This window comes from Lycorma delicatula, chromosome 4, assembly GCF_047948215.1.
Source record: "Lycorma delicatula isolate Av1 chromosome 4, ASM4794821v1, whole genome shotgun sequence".
Lineage (NCBI taxonomy): Eukaryota > Metazoa > Arthropoda > Insecta > Hemiptera > Fulgoridae > Lycorma > Lycorma delicatula.
Window position 1 is genome coordinate 122,270,581 of NC_134458.1, and position 21,517 is coordinate 122,292,097.

Below are 21,517 nucleotides of genomic sequence, written 5' to 3' on the forward strand. Positions count from 1 at the left end.
TTATACACATCTAAAATGTTTTAAAAAATTTCTGTATCACATATTCCTCAATACTGCAATCCTACCAGCTTCTGACAAACAAGATTTTATTGCCTATGTATTCACAGAACTTTGATCAACAGTTTCATCACCATAGATGGCTTGATGCTTAATATCACTAGCATTCACTTTTGCTGCTGTAAAAATTCAATCATTGCAGTTATTTTAGGTGCATGACATAGCAGGCATACTGAATTCCATAACAATGGTGACTAAAAGAAAAAGAAAGGGTGTGGATCAATGATATTTGGAATGTTAGTAGTAGGAGAATAAATTTACAAGATGGCAGCACCTGTTTTGTACAACATTTTGTTCTCCCATTATGTTTCAGTACACATTACATTTAATCTGCCCCTAATAGCAAGAAACATTATTAATAGAGAGAATGCAGAGACCTTCCATTTAACATGATTCTAAAAAGTAATTATTTATATATAAGTAAAATGATCAGGTCAGATAAGATTAATTTTAGACTGTTTTTTTTTTTTTTAAATCAAGTGTTAATGACAAATATTGAATATAATTACATATATTAATGTAGATAAATTAGAATAAACATATTTTACAGTAAAATAAACTTTAAAAACCAATAAAAACTTTCAGGAGTAATACACAAAATATCTTTCAATAACAGGGAATAACAGTAAAATAATGAAAATAATCTGAAATATTTTCTACTGTGATTTTTGTTGGCTTTGACTTAAACATATCTGCCGACTCTGTGACGTCATCTACAGGAATCTTTGCTGTAATACATCAGCAGCAATTCTCATCATTTGTTTTACTGTATCTGTATCTGTAGTTGTAGGTGAATACATTTTACCACTACTATTAATGTTTAATATAGGCCCAGATGAACTTAGTTTTGGTCCATCTAAATTAATTTTAGGCCCACTTGCAGAACTTATACAAGTTTTAGCTGGAATCAATTTGATACGTGTAGAATTATCTGTACTCCTTTGTGAATATCTACTTCCTGGAATTTTTTTTGCAGTGCCATGAAATTCTACTGCATTTGTTTCAGCTAATATTTTCTGCAAATTATGCTCACTAATACCACCTCCAGGCATAATTGTTATCTGGTTTTTGAAATTTATCATTAATTTCTTAATTAAACAACAACCGTTTTCAGCCGTATCAGCCTGTCCACTTGTTAATAATCGTTTAAATCCTAATTTTATTATAACTTCTAGTGCTTCAAATGGTTCTGCTACAAAATCAAATGCTCTGTGAAATGTTACTGGAATAGGTGCAGCAGCATCTAAAAGTATTTTGCATGCAGATACATTAATAGTTTTTTGAGGAGTTAAAATACCAAAAACAAAACCATCAACATAATTCTCTTTAAAAATAATTATATCAGTTTTCATTGCTTCTATTTCATCATCAGAATATATGAATCTGTCATCACCTGATGGACGTATCATAACATGTACTGGTATCTTAATCTTGTTTTTAACTATACGATACAGTCCTATGGATGGTGTTAATCCTCCTTCACTTAATGCACTACATAATTCTATTCTGTTGGCTCCACCAGCTGAAGCATTTAATGCTGACTGTATACTATCTACACATACTTCCATTTTGATTCTGGAACAAAACATGAGAATTTTATAGTGACAATTCTTGAATCAATTCTTAACTGTTATTAAAGGGAGTAGTTTCATGAAATAACTGATTTAATGATTCAACTCATTATTAATTTTTAATACTTTTAAAGTAAAAAAAAAATGGTATATAATTTGAATATTTTAATTACTATGTCATATGTATTACTGCTAAGGAAATGAAAAAGTGATATTTAGTAGAAGTAAACAAAATATGTATAGTAACTCCTGTTAGTGATCTATGCTTAACCTTTGCCAGGAATTGAACCTGAGACCAAACTGAACTACAAGTAGGTAAGTGAACCACTACAGTAACTAACTGGCCAGTTATGTAATTGGTGACCAGATAATTGATTCAAATTCCAGTTATGAACTTAAAGCTGGGTAACTAGTACTTATCAGAATTATTAAATTATCTAGTTTCTCTAATTGAAGCCATCATAGAAGTTGCTTTTCTTGACAACTCTCAGTAAAACTGAGAACAGCATCTGTGAAAATGTATTTCAAAATTTGTATTCTGAAAAAAATCATTTTTTTCTTTATTAGTAACATTTTTAAATATTTTTTTTAGGAAGTAGTCATAACATGATGTTTTAATAAGTAAACATTTAATTTAATACTGGCAGATCACAATAAAATATCAATATATTTTTGTTGGGTTTTCTTACTATGACCATTACTAATCAGCATAAACAATTTTATAGCTATAATTAAACATAAACTGATTTTATAAGATCACCTTGGTTCACAAAAAACTCTGTTACTTCACATGAAGTAATATTTCTTGAATTATATTAACATGAAATTGATAAATTACTAATAATAACTTTATTAACCTCAGAGATGTCATCACTCTGAACGTATTAGAAGAGGGAATGATGATGGAATTCTATTCTGAAAGTGCTCAAATGCATAAAAAAAATTGTTGGTAAGTGGGGTTTTTAATTATTAATTATATAATAATAACAATTGGCCATGTTTGATAAAATGATTAAAAAGTGTAATATTATTTAACATGGTACTCAGTTGGCCTACATGGAAAAAATAACATTATTATGAATAAATAATAAGTTCACATAGTAGTTTTTAACAATTCTTACAGCACTCATGAGGACATTTTATGTGTAAAAAGATCATGTAATAAAAGAAATTGAATATTAATAATGAAAGTACAAAAATAATTAAAATTATTAAATATCAAATTACACACTTCCAAAATAATGGAAATAACTTTTTCCAAAGGACCTTTTTTAGGTAATTAACAGACCAATGGTAAGTGTACCTAACTTTGAAAAATCCTTTTGTAAATTCTTTACTTTCATATAATTACAATATTTCAAAAGTGAGTTATTTGATGTTTAATAATTTTAAAGAGATATCATGTTTTTTCATGATATTCAACAAACAAAATAATGTCATAATAATATTAGACTTACAATTTATGATAAATATTGCAGAGTTAATTTTAATTGTTCAAAATTTATAAAGAAATTTCTGTTTTAATAAAATTAAAATATTATAGTTGTTAAACATTTTGAAACAAACTGATGAGGCCAGAAAAAAATAGTAAATCTAATGGACAGAAAACTAAAGCCAATTTATTTTCATTACCTGTTTATAAGAAGATTATATAAAATGATAAAACTGTGAGGAATATGATATTTGTATTTTAATAATGCTCTCTATTTGCTCTCTAATCTGACATAATGATGTCACAAGTTGCTGGACAGAAGAATTTTTACAGAATGAATCTTAGCTTATTACTAACCCAGCAATTGTATTGTAGTCAGGGAATTGAATAGATTCCTTTCTAATCTGATGAAAGGGTTCAGCACTTAATTATACTATGCCCTATCTCATTTGTTGAGACATCACAGTAATGTCTCAAGGAGAGAATAAAAGAACTCATAGAATTTTATCTTGATTATTTAGTCAAAAATTTTTCTTTTTTTAAATTTGTTACGCAAATAATTTAATTCAAAGAATTTGAATATTTTTTAGGTAACAATAACTCTTTTTGTAACATAAGTGGTAAGGACTGATGTTACCAAATGTCAAAACCGCTGTCACACATTACACACCTTATTTATTTAGTTTTATATCATCTTATTTTTCTATTTTTATTCACAATAGAAAGCTATCTAAGCCTTTGTATGTTGTACGTATAACGTAGGTAACATAAAAAAACAAATTCATGCAACAATAAATGTAAACAAAATCAACCTACATATAACATAATAATAATAACAATAAAAGTGATAATAATAATAATAATAATAATAATGGTGACTCAATTCTAACAACAATAATTATAATTTTATATCAGCATCAGGTATGTCAAAGAGTACATTATATCACAATAAAAACCAACTTGAACACACAAGATATCGGAGAATCTACAAATATAGAATTAAGTATGCTATAGGTATCAAGAAGAAAGGATGTCAATCAATTATTTTTTTGAAAGCATCCAAATTCGTGGCAAAGACATCCAACTCATTGCTGCAGCAGAGAGAATTTAAGGTGTGGCTGAATCTTTCCAAAGAAGCCAAATCTACATCATATGTATAGACAGACATATCCCAACTTCTGCTTGCAATGTTAGGCACTCTTAACCCAACACTAGATATGTCAACGCCAAAATATCATTCTGAACCTTGTACACAAAAAGTGTATCATACATGATTCTCCTTGTACAAAGAGTAGGAATGTTCAGAGTCTGGCATTTTTCTTCATAAGATGGATCTCTCTTGCACAGGCCTTGATATAATGATGATAATAGTCTGACCTGGACAGCCTCAACTTGCTTACTCTTAAGTTATCTCTATATTCTAATTCCAGATCGTAAAGCAGTATTCAAGTGTCAGTCTAATGGCAGTCTTATAAAGATGTATGACTGCATAGACTCTGAAAAATCTCCTACAAACCCAAGAACCAAACCCAGACATCACCTGGCCTTGGAAACCACCTTATCAACATGGCCATTAAATAATAGCTTGGTATCATAGTAGACGCCCAGATGAAAATTATTAATATCCCCATAGATTTAACAACATATTTGTTTTGATAGTTTTGGCAGCATCAATAATAAAATGAATAAATAACAATGATCCCAAGTTGGATCATTGTGGAAGACCTGAGTTGCTACATAATCTATAGATAACTCATTAGCCACCTTCACGTGAAAGAATCTATTATTGAGAAATGAGCCCAGCCATTCCAATATCTTTCCTTTATACAATATCAGGAATGTTTTCACAGTTATTAATTATGCGAAACCATATCAAAAGCTTTATGAAAATCAAAATATATAGTATCCACCTGCCCTCTATTCTTAACTAATGGTGCAACAAAACATAACGTATGGTGAAGATTGGTCAACATTGGTCTACTATACATAAAACCATGCTGTCTTGGATCAGTTAAATTGTTAATTGCACCTTAGTAGTTGTGGACAATTTTCAGGTAATAATCCTATTTTACAGCAGATAATACTTTAATTATATAGGGTGGTATACTGTCATATCCTTCAGCCGCATGAGGTCAAAGCACGCCAATAGCTCTGGAAACATCAGACTCGGTAACAAGAGGAATATTTAGGTTATCTCAAGACAAATCAACCCCTTCTTTACAACCTTCACTTACAGGTTGATATAAACTGATTGAAAACACTTGCTGATCACTTCACTAATACTCTTAGCATCAGTAATTATTCTTTCATCAGCAGAAAACCATGGTGGGTATTTGCCACCCATATTTTTCTTCAAGGAATGTGTCTCTGTAGAGCAGCAGAAAGAATCTTGTCAAAGGCGGCTGCAGCATCGTCAACAGTAGTAACTGAATAAACTGTATATCAATCAGCAATACTAATGGTATGGTATAAACCAACTTTGTTGGTTTATACCATACATACTCTTTTGAAATAAAGAGTTTCCTTTGTGCAGGCAACCATGACTTCTCTAGTTTCAAAAGAGAACACAAGAAAATCATATGGTGCATCAGGAACAACCAATCCGTCATTTTCAATGCACAATGAAATGTCAACATTACATAAGACAAAATCCAGTATGGATTCTCATCTGACAGGAAGATTATAATTATATTGACAAAGGTTCAAGTCACCCAAGAAGTTAAATAATGGAAGTACTTTCTTGCGGGAGTAAAAAGATTCATTTTGCAATATAATTAAGTTCCTGATAAATACAATTAAATAATTTATGTATAAATACTGTGTATATACATTTTTAAAAATTAAAGCTTGTATGCGTGCTAAGGCATTCTTCTTGAACAGCTCATTTGTTTTTAATGAAACTTAATGATTGACTTGAATTTAGCCTTGATCCAAACTTAAGTTTAGTAGCATTTTATAATTACTTTCAGGCAGCCTAGAATAATTTGTATATGATCATTTGAGTAATATGAAATTTACAGATATACTAGATTTAACAGAAATATAAACAAAAACAAATTAACGTAGCAGATTAAATATATTATTTAATCATCACAATCAGATTTGGATTTATTGGGCATTAAATCACGTTTGATTTAATTAACAATTTTAAGATGAACATCATTATCAAAATCATCTGGAGTACTGCAGATGAAAGAGTGAATCTTAGTTTGAAAAATATCATCTGCAAGCACAATTTTAAATGTTAATAAATGTTTTAAATGTTAATAATGTAGTTATTTTATTTTTTCAAGTTACAATTATATTATTTATGGCTGAGGAATATATTTCAACAGTTGTTGTCGTCATGAGGATTATGAAACAAACCTATAATTTTTGTTTTTAAATAGTATTAATTTGGCTTACAGCTGATAGATATAACTACAAGCTAACCAATTTGCTTAAAAATGTGAGAACAATTCTAGTCAATAAGAAAAATTTTATGAAGATAGTCTCTTTTGGGGCAGAGGCAAAGTATGTACATGGCTGGTGCAATAAAAAAATAAGTACTAAGATATTTTCTAGATGAATTGATTCAATTAGCTTTTGATAACAACTTTATTAAAACTGTTGTGTAACAAAATGTTTAATCCATTATCCATTACAAAATATTTCTTAAAAGTAATATTGAACTCCCTTAATTCCCTAAAATACTGCATTACTCATGAATGACCCTTAAGATATGAAATAACTGCACAATATTTTTTAATGCTACATTGAATAATAATAAAAAGTACTTACAAAGTATTTAAAATAAATTTTTTAAATATTTTTTGGATAAGAAATGCTTTTGTTAGTTTTAATAATAGTAAGATATAGAACACTATGTTGAAACAAAAATAAAAGATAAAATAAAGTGAATAATTTAAGTATGATGTCATAATTAAAAGTAATGAGTTGGTGAAGAAAATAGAAATGATTAAAAAAAGGTGTTAACACAATCACAGAAGTTTTTCACAATTGCTTAGGGAAAAAATCTATGTTTCATTAATAATTAATGTCATTAATTACAATAAATAATGTTTTATAGATTTAAAGTGGTGGTAGAAAAGGGTGAAGGGAGAATAATATCATTGAAACTGAAAGGTATGTTGCATGACAAGTTTGCGTTTAATATTGAATGTAATAAAGTATGAAGGAATTTGGGGTTGGGTAACACTCCCACCTCCTCATCGTTCCTTCTGTTTGTTAAATAAACCTTATAATAAATTAACCTAAACTGTTAAAAATTTTATTTTTCTAGGTAACAGTTGTATTAATCATATTTATTTTAGTAAATTTGTTACTTTAATCATAACTATGTTATAGTAACATAACTATAACTATGTTATAGTAAAATATTATTATTAGTTTTATTCTCTTTTAACATTTTTTTTTTTTTAATTTTGCTTGAAAATATATTTTAATCTATTCTTTACTTTAATGAGGGTTATAAAACAAATAAATTTAGTAATATAAAAATGTATACGGTTACTGGAAGTTCAGATTTATTTGCTTCAGATTTTATAATATTATTGAAAATGCTAATTTTAAAATCAAACAAAAACATTATTGTTGTTAAAAGCAAATAATTGCTCTGCAATTTTCATGAAGAAATATAAAATTTAAAGATAAATATTTATTTCAAGTGATGCCAGTCACCACATGTTGAAATGTGTAAACTGAAATTTTACTTTAAAACTATTATTAGTTAGTTTTTATTGTTCCTATATTTTCAATTTGTAAATTTAACATTGGAGTGTGTTGTAAATGATTAAACGAGTAATCATAGGCCATCTTCAGCTGTAATTATAAAACAAGAAGTTACATTGTTGATAAAACATTAAAAAAAGAAAAAAACGTTTATTTATCAAGAAAACATTCTGATGAAATGGTTTTAATGTAACAATTAACTAGTGGAACAATTCCTGTCACTCAGTTCTGCCAATTTGTAAATGGCAGTATAAAATTTAAGGAAGTGTTTTAAAGAACATAGTTCTGTTAAAGACTCCTTGAATAGGTAGATATAAAACTACAAAGATGAGGAAAATAGATCAAAAATTTTACATTAAATAATTCTTAATCCGACCAACAAGAAGGTTGTTATTGTTGAATAAGAAATTTCAAAATGCTCATTTCAAATAATTCTACACCAGGAGATTTAAAATTAGGTCTTAAAAAATTAATCTTTATTGTAGGCTGAAGATTTTGGAATTGATGTTGAATGAAGTCAAATAAGCAGACACTATTGTATTTTTTGGATGGTGAAGCAATTTTTAAATTGTCCAGTCAAATAAACACACATAATTGTGTTTATTGATATTCAGAAAACAAAAAAAACCTGTCTGGAAACTGAATTTAACCAGCCACGTACAATAGTTTGGAGTAAGAAGTGAAGGCCGTAGTTTTTTTTTAGATATAATGATAGGAAAGAAGTATATGGAAATACCTATACAAGCCTCCACAACTACAAGTGTATTTCAGAAATTTTGAAAATTTGTTAGGTGTGTTACCCCATTAGCTTCCTCAGTGTAAGAATATGTTAGTGAAGTGTTTGATGCCAAAATGATGGATAAAAGGGTACCAAATAAATGCTGTTAATATCAACAGATCTTTTGTTTACTTTTTAATATGGGATATGCCTTGATAACAACCACAATTGAAAAATGAAAATAAAAAAAAATTAACTTGCTTTCAACGAATTAAATTCAGATCATAGACTTTGAAAAACTGTTTTCCCTGGTGTTTGACATAGTTCCTCTATGATAATCTATGAGTGAAGAGGGAAGACACAAGTGCCATCAAGATCATATCATCAAGACCATAGACTTTGAAAAACTGTTTTCCCTGGTGTTTGACATAGTTCCTCTATGATAATCTATTAGTGAAGAGGGAAGACACAAATGCCATCAAGATCATATACTGGTCATTCAATCGTTTTTAACTTTTGCATCACCTGGTATTATCAACTTGTCTTTTAATTTACTGTCAATTAAACAAATCCACATACTTTTTATAATTAGACAAATCTGGAAGAATTCTTAGTATATGTTAAGATTTTTTATTTTTATGAGATGACTGACACCGACTGGTTTGGTCATTTTATCCTATGAGAAAGGAAATTTTTAGCAAATGAAAAATGACATACCTGACTGGGAATTGAACCCAGGACCTCCAGATGAAAAGTTGAGATGCTGCCACTCCACAGATGTGGAGGTCAGCCACAGAGATTATTATTAATTTTTCTTTTAATTCATTTACTTATTTTATATTTCAATTATGGTTACTTCTGTTAGTTCCTCTGCATCTACTGATGATGAATGTTTAACAATTAAAATACAGATCATTTTTAGTTATTTTTTTGTTTATAAGCATTTTCAGTTTGAGATTTTATTGTGCAAGGATACTTCATAGTAAGTTGTAACTAAAATTAAAGACTGAGTGTTTGTTGGTATTTTTCACCTGAGTCTTTTTGACTAAATCTAAATCAAACTGATTTTGCTTATTTCTGACCATCTCACTTTTCCTGACTTTACTACTACAGAAAAGGTCATCAAACATCATTATTTAAAGTAAACTAATAATATGGGTGTTCAAAACCAGTTAAAAGTCATTACAAGTATACTATTTCAGCTTACAGGATTTGAGTCTACAGAACCATAGATTATTTGCAACAGTAGATTATTGGTGAAAATGCTAACTGTTTAACCAACTAATGAATATTATTTTATTTTATTTGGACTTTGAAAAATGTAGAATTATAGAATTTCATTCTTGTACATGGTAAAATTCAGATGTTATGAAGAAACACAGATCCATTAAAACATGAATAAAATACAAAATTTTAATTACATTTTATAATATTAATAAATCTAACAAGTTCTTATTAATTTGTAACACTTATATTATTATCCTTATAAATAAAAACAACTATAATCTTTAAAAGAAAATATTGGGTCTTCATAAAAGAATGGTGGGGTTTCGGTAATTTAGATCAAGGCAGGGAACCCACCGGGTTGGTCTAGTGGTTAACGCATCTTCCCAAATCAGCTGATTTGGAAGTCGAGAGTTACAGCGTTCAAGTCCTAGTAAAGCCAGTTATTTTTACACGGATTTGAATACTAGATCGTGGATACCGGTGTTCTTTGGTGGTTGGGTTTCAATTCACCCCACATCTCAGGAATGGTCGAACTGAGAATGTACAAGACTACACTTCATTTACACTCATACATACCATCCTCATTCATCCTCTGAAGAATTATCTAAATGGTAGTTACCAGAGGCTAAACAGGAAAAAAAGAAAAAAAGAGATCAAGGCAGGGAAATTGTAAGAAGTTATGTTGATAGCACTAATAGCCTCCAACCCAAAATTTTGTGTAACAGCAGTTCAAACCACCACACCAGTTTTTGTATTGTTGCTAAGGTGTATTTAGTTTGTTACTATGTTCACTGTTCAAGAAAAAGCAAAGTGTGTTTTGTGTAATTAAAGTCCATAACTTTAGTTCAACATGCATTTCGATGTGAAATGGAATATCTGGATATATGGAAAATAGCCATGACATGAAAATAATATACGGCATTGGTTCAAACCGTAAGAAGAAACTGGATCTGTTCCCAAGGAAAAATCAACTGGCAGAACATGAGTATTAGACAACTGTTGAATGAATTAGACAATCTACAATTAGAAGTCCTAACAAATCCATCTCTCATTGAAGCCTCGAGTTGGATATTCTGAAAACAACAATTCATAAATTTTACACAAAAGATTGAAATTACACACATATAAAATCTAGCTATTTCAGAAACTGAAACCTGATGATGGAGAAAGATGTTTCAATTTCACTGTTGAAATTTTCCACAAAATTAATGAAAACAAGTCATTTTTAGACTACATAATTTTTACAAATGAAGCAAATTCCATATTAATGGATGTGTTAACAGACACAATTCATGAATATGGGGATCTGAAAACCCACATATAATTTTTGAAAAATGATACAACACACCTAAAGTTAATGTTTAATGTTTGGTGTGGTGTGATGAAAAATTGTGTAATCAGGCCATCTTTCTTCACTAAAAAGACTATTACTGGAAATATTTATCTCGATATGTTAAACAATTACTGCTTTTCTCAACTGGATGAACTCAAAAACATACAATGAATTCATTTCTAACAAAATGGTGCACCCCCTCACTTTAATTCTTCATTCTTTTGCATTCTTCAGTCAGGCTCTGAACAGAAAATTTGGACATTGATGGATAGGACGGCTTCCAAGGAGTCCAGATCTGACACCTTGCAATTTTTTCTTGTGGGGTATATAAAAAACATTGTTTATTTGTAAAAAATACACTACCTATTTCGCTTACAGGAAAAACCTAATGAAGCAATTGTAACCATAACAGACAATATGTTAATATGTATGGGCAGAAACTGAGTATTGATTGGACATTTGGCAAGCTACTAATGGTACACATATTGAAACTTATTAGTTACATAAAAAAAAAACTGTTTGAGATGACAAATCTATAAATAAACATCAACTGAACGTATTTTTGTTTTCATTTTATCCATGTTCAAACCCCACGATTCTTTTATGAAGACTCTGTGTAATAAAGAAAATAATATTATGCCATGACGGTAAAAATATTATAGAACAGCTATTACTTATGAAGTTCTTAAGATTAAATCTCAAAAAAAAAAAATCTTAAATACCTTTCCTCTAATGTATAAGCATAATGATGATAAACTGATGAAATCAGTTTATCATGGGTTGACAATCTCTCACATACAACACTCAATACTGATTTGGGAATCATTAACTAAAGAAAATTTAAAAACGGTTTTTATGACTATAAAAGAAAGGCATTATATAAATATGGTAGAAGTAAAAAAAATATAAAAGCTGTAGGCAATATTTTACAGATCTATGATTAGTTATGGTTCCTTTATTGATTATCTATGAAACAATAATAAATAATGAGTAGACAGATTATAAAAGAAATTTTAACACACAATAAAAATAAGAGATAGGATAAGTCATTTTGTAAAAATCCATAAATAGTGTTACTTGAATGTAAGCCATTTTATGAAAGTTTAAATTTTATAAAACATAAAATTATCAACAACATTGATATCTGTAATGAAAGAAAAACGATCACAAAAAGACTAAAGTGGATTTTAATCGAAAATTGTTTTTAATTGAAGAATTCCATTATTTCCCAGGTTGTAAATTAGGTAGCTGTAGGATTAGAGTATAAGATTTAAGTTTAACTTTTAATTTGCCTTAAAACCTAATAAAAAACACCTTAATCCACTTTAGGAAAGAACTTCCATTTTACCTTCATATACATTGTATATAATTACACAAAGGTTTCGTAAAAGTCCTCAACAAACCACACTTTTAATATATTTGTTTAAATAAAGCAAGAAAATGAAGTTTTGAAATTATTGCAGTAATATTACTTGCAATTTCCTTAGTTTTAGTAACTAACATTAATTTGTTTTAATTGAAAATCACTGCCCTATATTACCAGAATTAGCAGAGGTAATTCATATCACTGAATAAATGTATCCATTATGCATGACCAATGATAATTAACAACATGAACTCCAGTATTATGTTTAAGTCACTGCTTAAGAGCCGAGCTATTTGAAGAAAAGTATAGTGCACCGAATAAAAAATTCAAGTATTAAATGATATGAACTATTTTTATATAAAAAGGCAGTAAATTTTTAAGTTCATAAATTATAAATAGCATGACATACTATAATATTGATTTCCTTACAATTTTTATACAGAATATTAAATTTTATTATAAAAAATATTAATGTTCTTAAAAAAATTATATATTTTAAATGTATAAATCACATGAAATAGGTACTTATTTAAATTCAAGTTGTAACAGTTGTATATCTTATAAAATTAACAGTTTTTAAGAATAATGAAATTATTTAAACATAATTTAAAGATAAATATTCAAATTTAGTTTGGTATATTTTTCATGATATTAAAATACATTTTAAATTTCATATAAAATTAAATCAGAAATGCTAGTTACTGAGATTCATGTTTCAAATAATAATACATGCAAAAAGAGTAGAAAATTAATGAAAGTTGTAGGATAATAATTATATTACACATAAATCCAATTGAAATCTTGTTTTTTTGCATCGGACTAACTATCTAAGTCTTTCTTATCATTGTGACACATGTAAAGAATCAGTAGTATTAGTAAAATTAGTCATCCTTGCTTTCTTTGAAAGTATGATGTTCTTTTTCACAGATAATCTCTGTAATGAAAAGAGTGAAAATGTTTCTTGAAGGACTGAATATCATATGTATTTTAATGTTCTCAACCTGCAACGTTACACTTAAATCAATGAAATAGGCAGCAAGAAACCACTTCATTACTCACTCACTGCAGTAATCCTTTATGGGACTCTTGAGAATGCTATATTATATTTACAAGCATTAACAAAAGAGTTCTGCCCCATTTTTATTAAAATTTATTTTCTCAATTCCAAAAACCTCTAGAGAATCAAAATTAATAAAGATTACTAGAACCAATGTACAAAGTACTTTTCTAAAATAAAATAGCAGTAGCTCTGCTTTGCATTTCCAAAAATGTTGTATGATTCAGTAAAATACACATTTTTTGTTTTTCCTGAGGAAACCACATAATTACTGGACTTAAAAGCCTATTTGTTTTATAGATTATATGAGAGGTTATCTCTAAAGTAGACCGCTTCATTGTAAAAAAATTTATTCTGAAAATTTTACAAATATTTTTTATTTCTCTTAAACTACATACCTTATACTACTTCTCTATATAATCACCACATGAATTAAGACATTTATTGTAGCGATACACCAGCTTCAATATACCCTCGTCGTATTCTTCTGCCGCCAGTCCATTTAGCCACTGATTAACAGCATTTTTAAGTTCATCGTCATCCGCAAATTGCTTACCACTAAAAAATTCTTTCAATTTCCCATTCAGATGTTCTCAGTAAATCACGTGTCGGATCCGCAACATGTGGACATGCATTTCGTACAGCAGGACAACGCCGTCGATCAGCCGTCAAAGTCGCCGATTTTGAATGGCGCGCCGTAACTTACGTAGAGTTTCGCAGTAGGTTTCTTCATTTATAGTCGTTCCACGTGGCATGAAATCAATCAGCAGTATACCAAACCGATCCCAAAAGACTGTGATAGTCATTTTGCGTCCAAATGACTGTGGCTTGACCTTTGTCGGTCTGATTGGTGATTGAGGATGACGCCATTCAATTGACTGCCGTTTTCTGTTTGGCGTGTAATAAGAAATCCATGTTTTATCGCCGGTAACAATTGAATTAAGGAACTCATCACCTTTTTCTATGTATAGTATCAAAAATTCCGAAGCAGATCCCATTCGGATTTTTTTGTGACGATCCGGAAAGACATGCGAAACCCAACGTGCGCAAACCTTTCTGAAGCCTAAATGGTCTTGAACAATGCAACCGAAAACAGCTTTTGAAACATCAGGAAAAAGAAAGGCCAGGTCGGAAATCATTGAGCGACGATCTTTTCTGATTTCATCATCGACGCGTTTCAACAAGTCCTCGGTGAATATCGAGGACCTCCCCGTACGATCTTCATCATGCACATTAATTCTGTTATTTCTAAACCGTTCACACCATTTTTGGTCATTTCTTTCATTCATTAGATTGTCACTGTACACAGCAATCAATCGCCCATGAATTTCACCTCAACGTTTTGATGGTTTAGAAAAGTATGAATCCACGTATTTCACAGTCGGCGGCAACATCGATTTTCCTATTCATTTCATAACGTAATAACTCACACATAATGAAAGATACTACAAAACATGCGACAAATAACAGATAACAATGCAGTGTGTAGATCACTAGCGTGGCCATGAACGACATAGGTTCGCCAACCTTAAGGAGAGAAATTTCCCAGCGGTCTTTACTTTAGAGATATCCCTCGTACATATTTTAAGACAGAAAAAGCCCTGAAATAATAAAAGTTTATATTAAACATTGTTATATTTTAGCTCTTTATTCTATTTATGGACTTCAAAAAAAAGGAGGAGGCTCTCAATTTGATGTGCATATATTTTTGTACACCCTAATGTTTTATAACGCCAATATTGAAAGGAGAATTACTGCCACTCCAAAAAAATCACTACGCAAGTTATTATCCCATTAATCTGGTATTAATACACCCTTATCGTTAAATTCTTCATGAATTAAAATTGAAACCATACTGCGTTACAACTGTGCAACAACTGAAGAATACAGATAAACCGAAACGACTCTATTATTGCAACTGGCTTCTCGAAAACATTGTTGGTGGACAGATAAACCCCATGTCATACTTCGTGTCAGACGAGGCATGGTTTCATTTACCCGGCCATGTTAATTCGCAGAACGCCAGATATTGGATCGCGAAGAATCCTCACAAGATATTTGAGCGTCCACTTCACGATGAGAAAATTGGTGTGCCGTTTCCGGTAATCGTATAGTAGAACCAATATTCTTTGACCGGAATGTCAATACACAAGTTTACCTCACAATTTTAGAAGAATTCTATGCGGAATTAACCGATAATGAAAAAGAATACAGCTTCTTCCAACAAGATGGAGCAACGTGTCACACATCAAACGTTTCACTGAATCGAGCTGTCAGCAGAGGACGGTGGCCTCCACGTTCCCCAGAGTTGTCTACTAACGATTTTTTCTTTTGGGGCTACTTAAAGGAGAGAGAGTTTATGAATATAATTCCCACAATATTGATGAATTGACGGTTGGTTGGTGAACATTCAACGAGAATCAACGCATCTGACAACAACGTTTTGCGTCAGACGACTCTCAATATGATCAGTCGAGCACAAAAGTGCATCGATGCCCAGGGTGGTCATTTTGAACATCTTTTGTAACAGTAAGGTAAATAAATGCACATTTAAATTATGTTTTATGTTTTTCTTATTTAATTTATCCGTATCATTCATAAAATTTCATTCCAACAAAACCAGCCGATTCTGCAGCCGTTACGTTATGGGTTCGGTTTTATGTTGCTCATTCTGTAATATTATATTAAAATTTCTTAGTTGATACTCTTCCTTTGCTAGCCTCAGATACCTTCCAAATTAATGTTTACCAGTAGTTTGCTAGCATATTAACGCTCCTTTACTTTTTGTAACAGTCTTCTATCACAGAAATATATGGTGGAGGTGTTAAATACTTTCCTCACTTTCTGCTCCAACTTTGATGAAAAGAAAGGTAGATGTGAACAATGGAAATGAATTTTTAATAATAAATTATGAGTACATAGTGTCGCGGTCGACCGGTTGCTTATCTTTGTTTACTTAATAACATTCAGTGTCTATTATAACTATAATTTTTAGGGCTTTATATTTTAAAACAGTTTTCCCATTTAAAATTATTTGATTACAAGACATTTAAAATGAGTGATAATGTTGCAGGACGTTTAATAAAGCTATAGCTATGCCAGTGAAAACAAAAATTCAATGTACTGAATTTAAAAGCTTTTCTCACGGCGGCTGTATTAATTTGCATACAGATGATAAAGATTATTCATCAACTAAAAATACTGTTTGGAGATGTGAACCAAGTCAGTTTTTTAGACGAAAGAGCCATCAAGTGGAGAAAGCGATCAGTGCAAGTAACGAAGGTTTTGCGTGAAATGAGGGAGGAAATCAAGTCGCAAATGCAATCATTGGAAAATTAATTAGGAAAATCAATTGGCTTTTGCCTCAAAAAGAAAAGCACGTTTAAAAAAATGTTAAGAGCTTGGAACACCAACTGGATGAATCGGAACAATATTCTCGTATAAACTACCTGGAAATAAATGGCATTCCAGAAGTATACTACGAGAATGTGGTAGAAATTATAAAGAAGGTAGGTAATGCCGTGGATGTCCCAATCGTGGAAGAAGACATGCAGGACTCCGTTTGGGTTCCAAACAGGAGGAAAGAAATAGAGGAACATCATAAAATTTACACGAAGAACAAAAAAATTTGGGTAATATGAAAATAAAGAGGACTATTTTAAGAACGATACTGGAATGACGAGTGGTCCAGCAGACTTAATATATGTTAATGGCATTCCTAGTTCTACTAGATGAAAAATATTCAACGCTACTCGAATTTTAGAGAGAGAATCAATATTCCTTGTTATGGGTGAAGAACGGGAAGATATTTCTATGGAAAATATCTTTGCATAGAAAGAGGACAAGGATTGCCTTGTCCCCTTATATAGAACAAGGCAATCCTTCATTACGAACATGGAATAAGTCACCGCACTTAAAGTCTAACGAATCAACAACGGGAACGGCGTAATATGGATATTGTGAGTTTAGAGGTTAGTTTGTCTTAGTTGAACTAAAGATATGGGGAAAAATTTCGATCTATTTGTATTAAAATTACAATCCTTAGCTGTTCGACCAAATATTATCATACAGCAGCAAGGGACATTGTCCAGGCTCTGCGATGTGTAGGGAGAAATGCTGAAACTCCCGCCACTCTTGCGTTCCGTTCCGACCAATCATTTTTACTAAAATATGGATCGAGATTAATTGGATTACGTTTATACATTACCAGGTTATTTACTCCATGCAAATTGTAATTATCTGTATAGATCTGGACAGGTAGCAATAAAGCATCCATGCTTTACTGTGCAAACGAATAGTTAAAACTGTAATAAGAACTGCTGTCTGTGTTCATGTTCGAATAACGGTATCAGATAATGTTTCAATAGACATTTTAGGTCTGTACAGGTTGCAGGTATTAAGCGACAATGTTTTCATTGATTGATTTTGACAATTCATTCATTGATTGAGTTTCTTACTTTTTTGCGCTCTATGAAAAACAAAAATTTAATCGTAAGTGGCGATATCAATATTAACCTACTAAAAACTTCTAGCTCTGTGGATAGTTACGTAATTGGAATATCAAATCAAAGGCTAGCACAATTAATTATTCTACTAGAGTTATACAGAAATCAGTGTCATTAATTGATCACGTTTTTATCAGACGTAATGTTAACGTTCTTATGAAATATGAGAGTTGGGTGATGGATGCCCTGTCCAGATTGCAGATCACCATATGACGGTTCTGTGTGTTAAATGTGAGAAGATGATGAATTGTTCATCTGTCTGTAGTAATATCCGAACAGATTAATTTGTGCCACTGATTGGAACCCGGTTTACACAAAAATGTATTGTTGGCATTCCATATTTCCTCATAAAAATTGTAAGCGTGCACATCGAAATTATACAAACCAATTAATAGTCGGGTAAATAAATGGAAGAAGCTAAAACCCTGGATGACAAATCTATGTCTCGATAGTATAAATGAGAAAAATTAGTTATTTATAAAAACATAAAAAATAGTGTTAAGAACCAGAATGATACGGCACTAAAACAAACGTATAAAGTACAAAAACGAACTGGAAAATAAAACTGATGATGCACAAAATAAGTATTACAAATTTTTAATTAAAATTTGCAAAGCGTAACCCAAAACGTCAAAGGAATATTGTTAAAGATGTTCTGGGGGAGAAATCATTCTGAAAGACGAAAACAATATTTTTGTAACTTTTCAAAAAAAGGTTTCCAAAACCAAAGAAAGAAATTGCTGTTCCAGTTTTTAAAAGAGAGATAAGCATAATCCTGTTATCGACCTAGCTATCCATATTTTCTAAAATAATTGAAAAATTAGTAAAAACACGCCTAGTAAATTTCTTAATCAAAACGATTCACTAAAGTATACTTTAGTGAAAACGGGCTTTCCCTCAGTTACACATAGGAAGCGTTACTGGGTTTTACAGAGAAAATATATGATGGAATAAACAAAGGAGAATATATTTAGGAGAATATGGAACAAAGGAGATGGAATAAACAAAGGCTTTCATTACGTCACTATTCGTTGACGTGATGAAAGCCTTTGACACGGTAGACCGTACATTCCTACTAGATAGACTGTATAAACCAACCGGGTTGGTCTAATGGTGAAATCGTCATCGCAAATCAGCTGAATTCGAAGTCGAGAATTCTGAGGTTCAAATCCTAGTAAAGGCAGTTAGATACTTATATACGGATTTGAATACTAGATCTCGGATACCGGTATTCTTTGGTGGTTGGATTTCAATTAACCACAAGTCTCAGGAATGGTTGACCTGAGACTGTACAAGATTACATTTCATTTACATTCATACATATCATCCTTTGAATTAATATCCTACAGTGGTTCCGGAGGCTAAACAGAAAAAGATAAAGATAGACTGTATAACGCAAGAGTAAGAGGCGTCGCATATTTAGAGGTTTACCTCTTTTCTCTCAGGCCGCACCCACTGTATTAAAGTAGGTAAGGAAATTAGTGAAGAAGCTAAGTTGTTACACGGTATTCCACGGAGATCTATTCTGTCAGACCTATTGTTTCTAGTGTATATAAACAATCTATGAAATGGCAAATTTAAAGGCAATGTAACTGCATTTGCAGGTGACACTGCCTTAAGTTAAAAGACAAGAACGAACGAAGAATTAAGAAATAATATGCAAAACGATTTTTAACTACTGAGAATCCGATTTACTAATAATTTCATGATAATGAGTCCAAAAACAAAATATATACTTTTTAATGCTAAGCAGTCGCTTAGCATTAAAAAGCGACTGCTTAGCATTAAAAAGTATCTCTTATGGTAAGTACTTCTATGGTAAGGAATACCATAGTATAGCTTGTCACAATTCGAGCTGTGATTGTCTGACATTAGAATTGGTAAAAAAAAAAAATACCTCGGTATTCTAGTTGATGGTAATTTAACTTTGAAAAGTCACATCAATTACATCAAATTAAAAATGCTCGGTAACCTAAGAATTTTTTATATGCTCAGAACTCTTTGTGATATTGATCTATTAAGAACTCTCTGTTTTGCATTTATTAATTCAAAACTCGTATATGGATTTGGGTAGATACTTATTATACGAATTTAAATCCTCTAATTACTCTACAAAGATCATTTATTCGAATTATTATGAATAAGCGTAGAATTGAGCATACACGACTCATATCTAGAATCCTTAGCATAGCAACATTTAGGAACATGTATATTTATAAAGTACTTAAAAGTATTTTTTGACAGAAATAGTAATGAACACAGAAATGAAATAGAAGGAACTCAAGCAGTAAGGAATGTGTTGGATAAATTTTTACCTAGAACTAGATTAATGATTTATAAAAACTCATATTTAGCTCCAAAATGTCTTAATCTTCTACCTTAAATATTTTTAAAAATGATCAATAGGACATATTTCACCGGGATGATATTTCTTCTTTCTATGAAACCTTAGAATAAATGTAAACGAATTATCCAATTACTATTCTCAAACTACTCTTATTAATTCTAATTCTCTAAACATTATTATCAATAATAATTTATCTGTAATCGACTAGTAAATCAATAGTGTTTTCTTATGTATTTTGTATTTTACTAAATTACAATAATATTATTATACAAGAATTTGTAACTGTGGGTCACTGTGTTACTGAAATTCTGTAACCATATTCAAATTTTTTAGGAAACCAAAAAAGAAAAGAGTTTAAAAACGTAATTTTAAGATTGTATAAAATGGGTTAAACCGGATGACCAACTTCCGGCTCTTTACAGTCGATTAAAAAATTCAGTGTTTATATGCCATCGCAAACAGTTTCGATCTCCGGATGACTTCTTATTAATCCTTAGCAAAAATGTATGTGATATTAAAATACAAAATGTTAAGTGTTTTGTAATTTTTATATTGTATTAGTGTTAGAAGGTAATTTAAAAAATGGATTAATAAAGATTTATTATTATTATTATTAAATTGTTACCCGTATGAAAAAACCCTTTCACAAGAAACCTGATTTTTGATAAAAATAAGAAAAGGAATGTAGAGAAATGACATAAAGAAACGAATTCTGGACATGAGCCAAAATTGTATAAAATAAAAGGTTCCCAAATTTTACTAATAACTTTTTGAATTTTCAAACGAAAGTATTGTGAACATCAGAATGTCGTCGTCAAAATATTATTGCGCTATAACAATAAAATTCTAAACAGCGATGAGAATTAACATGAAGAATAAATACCTTAAAATCATCTATGAAGAGAATGTAATTTTTCTTTTAAGTTACACTGAAAAAAAAAAAAAACTAAATGGGACCACAAGAAGAAATAATTTTCCAGAGAGAACAAATACAATTAATAATGAGAACCTTTTTCTTTTTTTAAATTTTTTAAAGGCAAAATTTCCGTTCCATGAAAAAAAATTAAATCGGTTAATGTATATTTAACATTTGCTCCGTAAAATAATAGCGAACAATGAAAATGCGTCTGCGCTCAGTGAGCTTACTCGTTACAATCTAGGTTTTACATTGAC

At 30.3% G+C, this 21,517-nt stretch overlaps 1 protein-coding gene across 1 annotated transcript in view; it reads right to left on the reverse strand.

Annotated features, from left to right (window-relative positions):
- Positions 1-530: 530 nt before the first annotated feature.
- LOC142323836 (copper homeostasis protein cutC homolog) overlaps positions 531-21,517 on the reverse strand; it is a 69,972-nt gene continuing 48,985 nt past the window's right edge. The window contains exon 3 of the mRNA XM_075364108.1: positions 531-1,632. Coding sequence (XP_075220223.1) covers positions 771-1,632 — 862 coding nt within the window. The 3' untranslated portion in view covers positions 531-770. The remainder of the gene's footprint in view (positions 1,633-21,517) is intronic.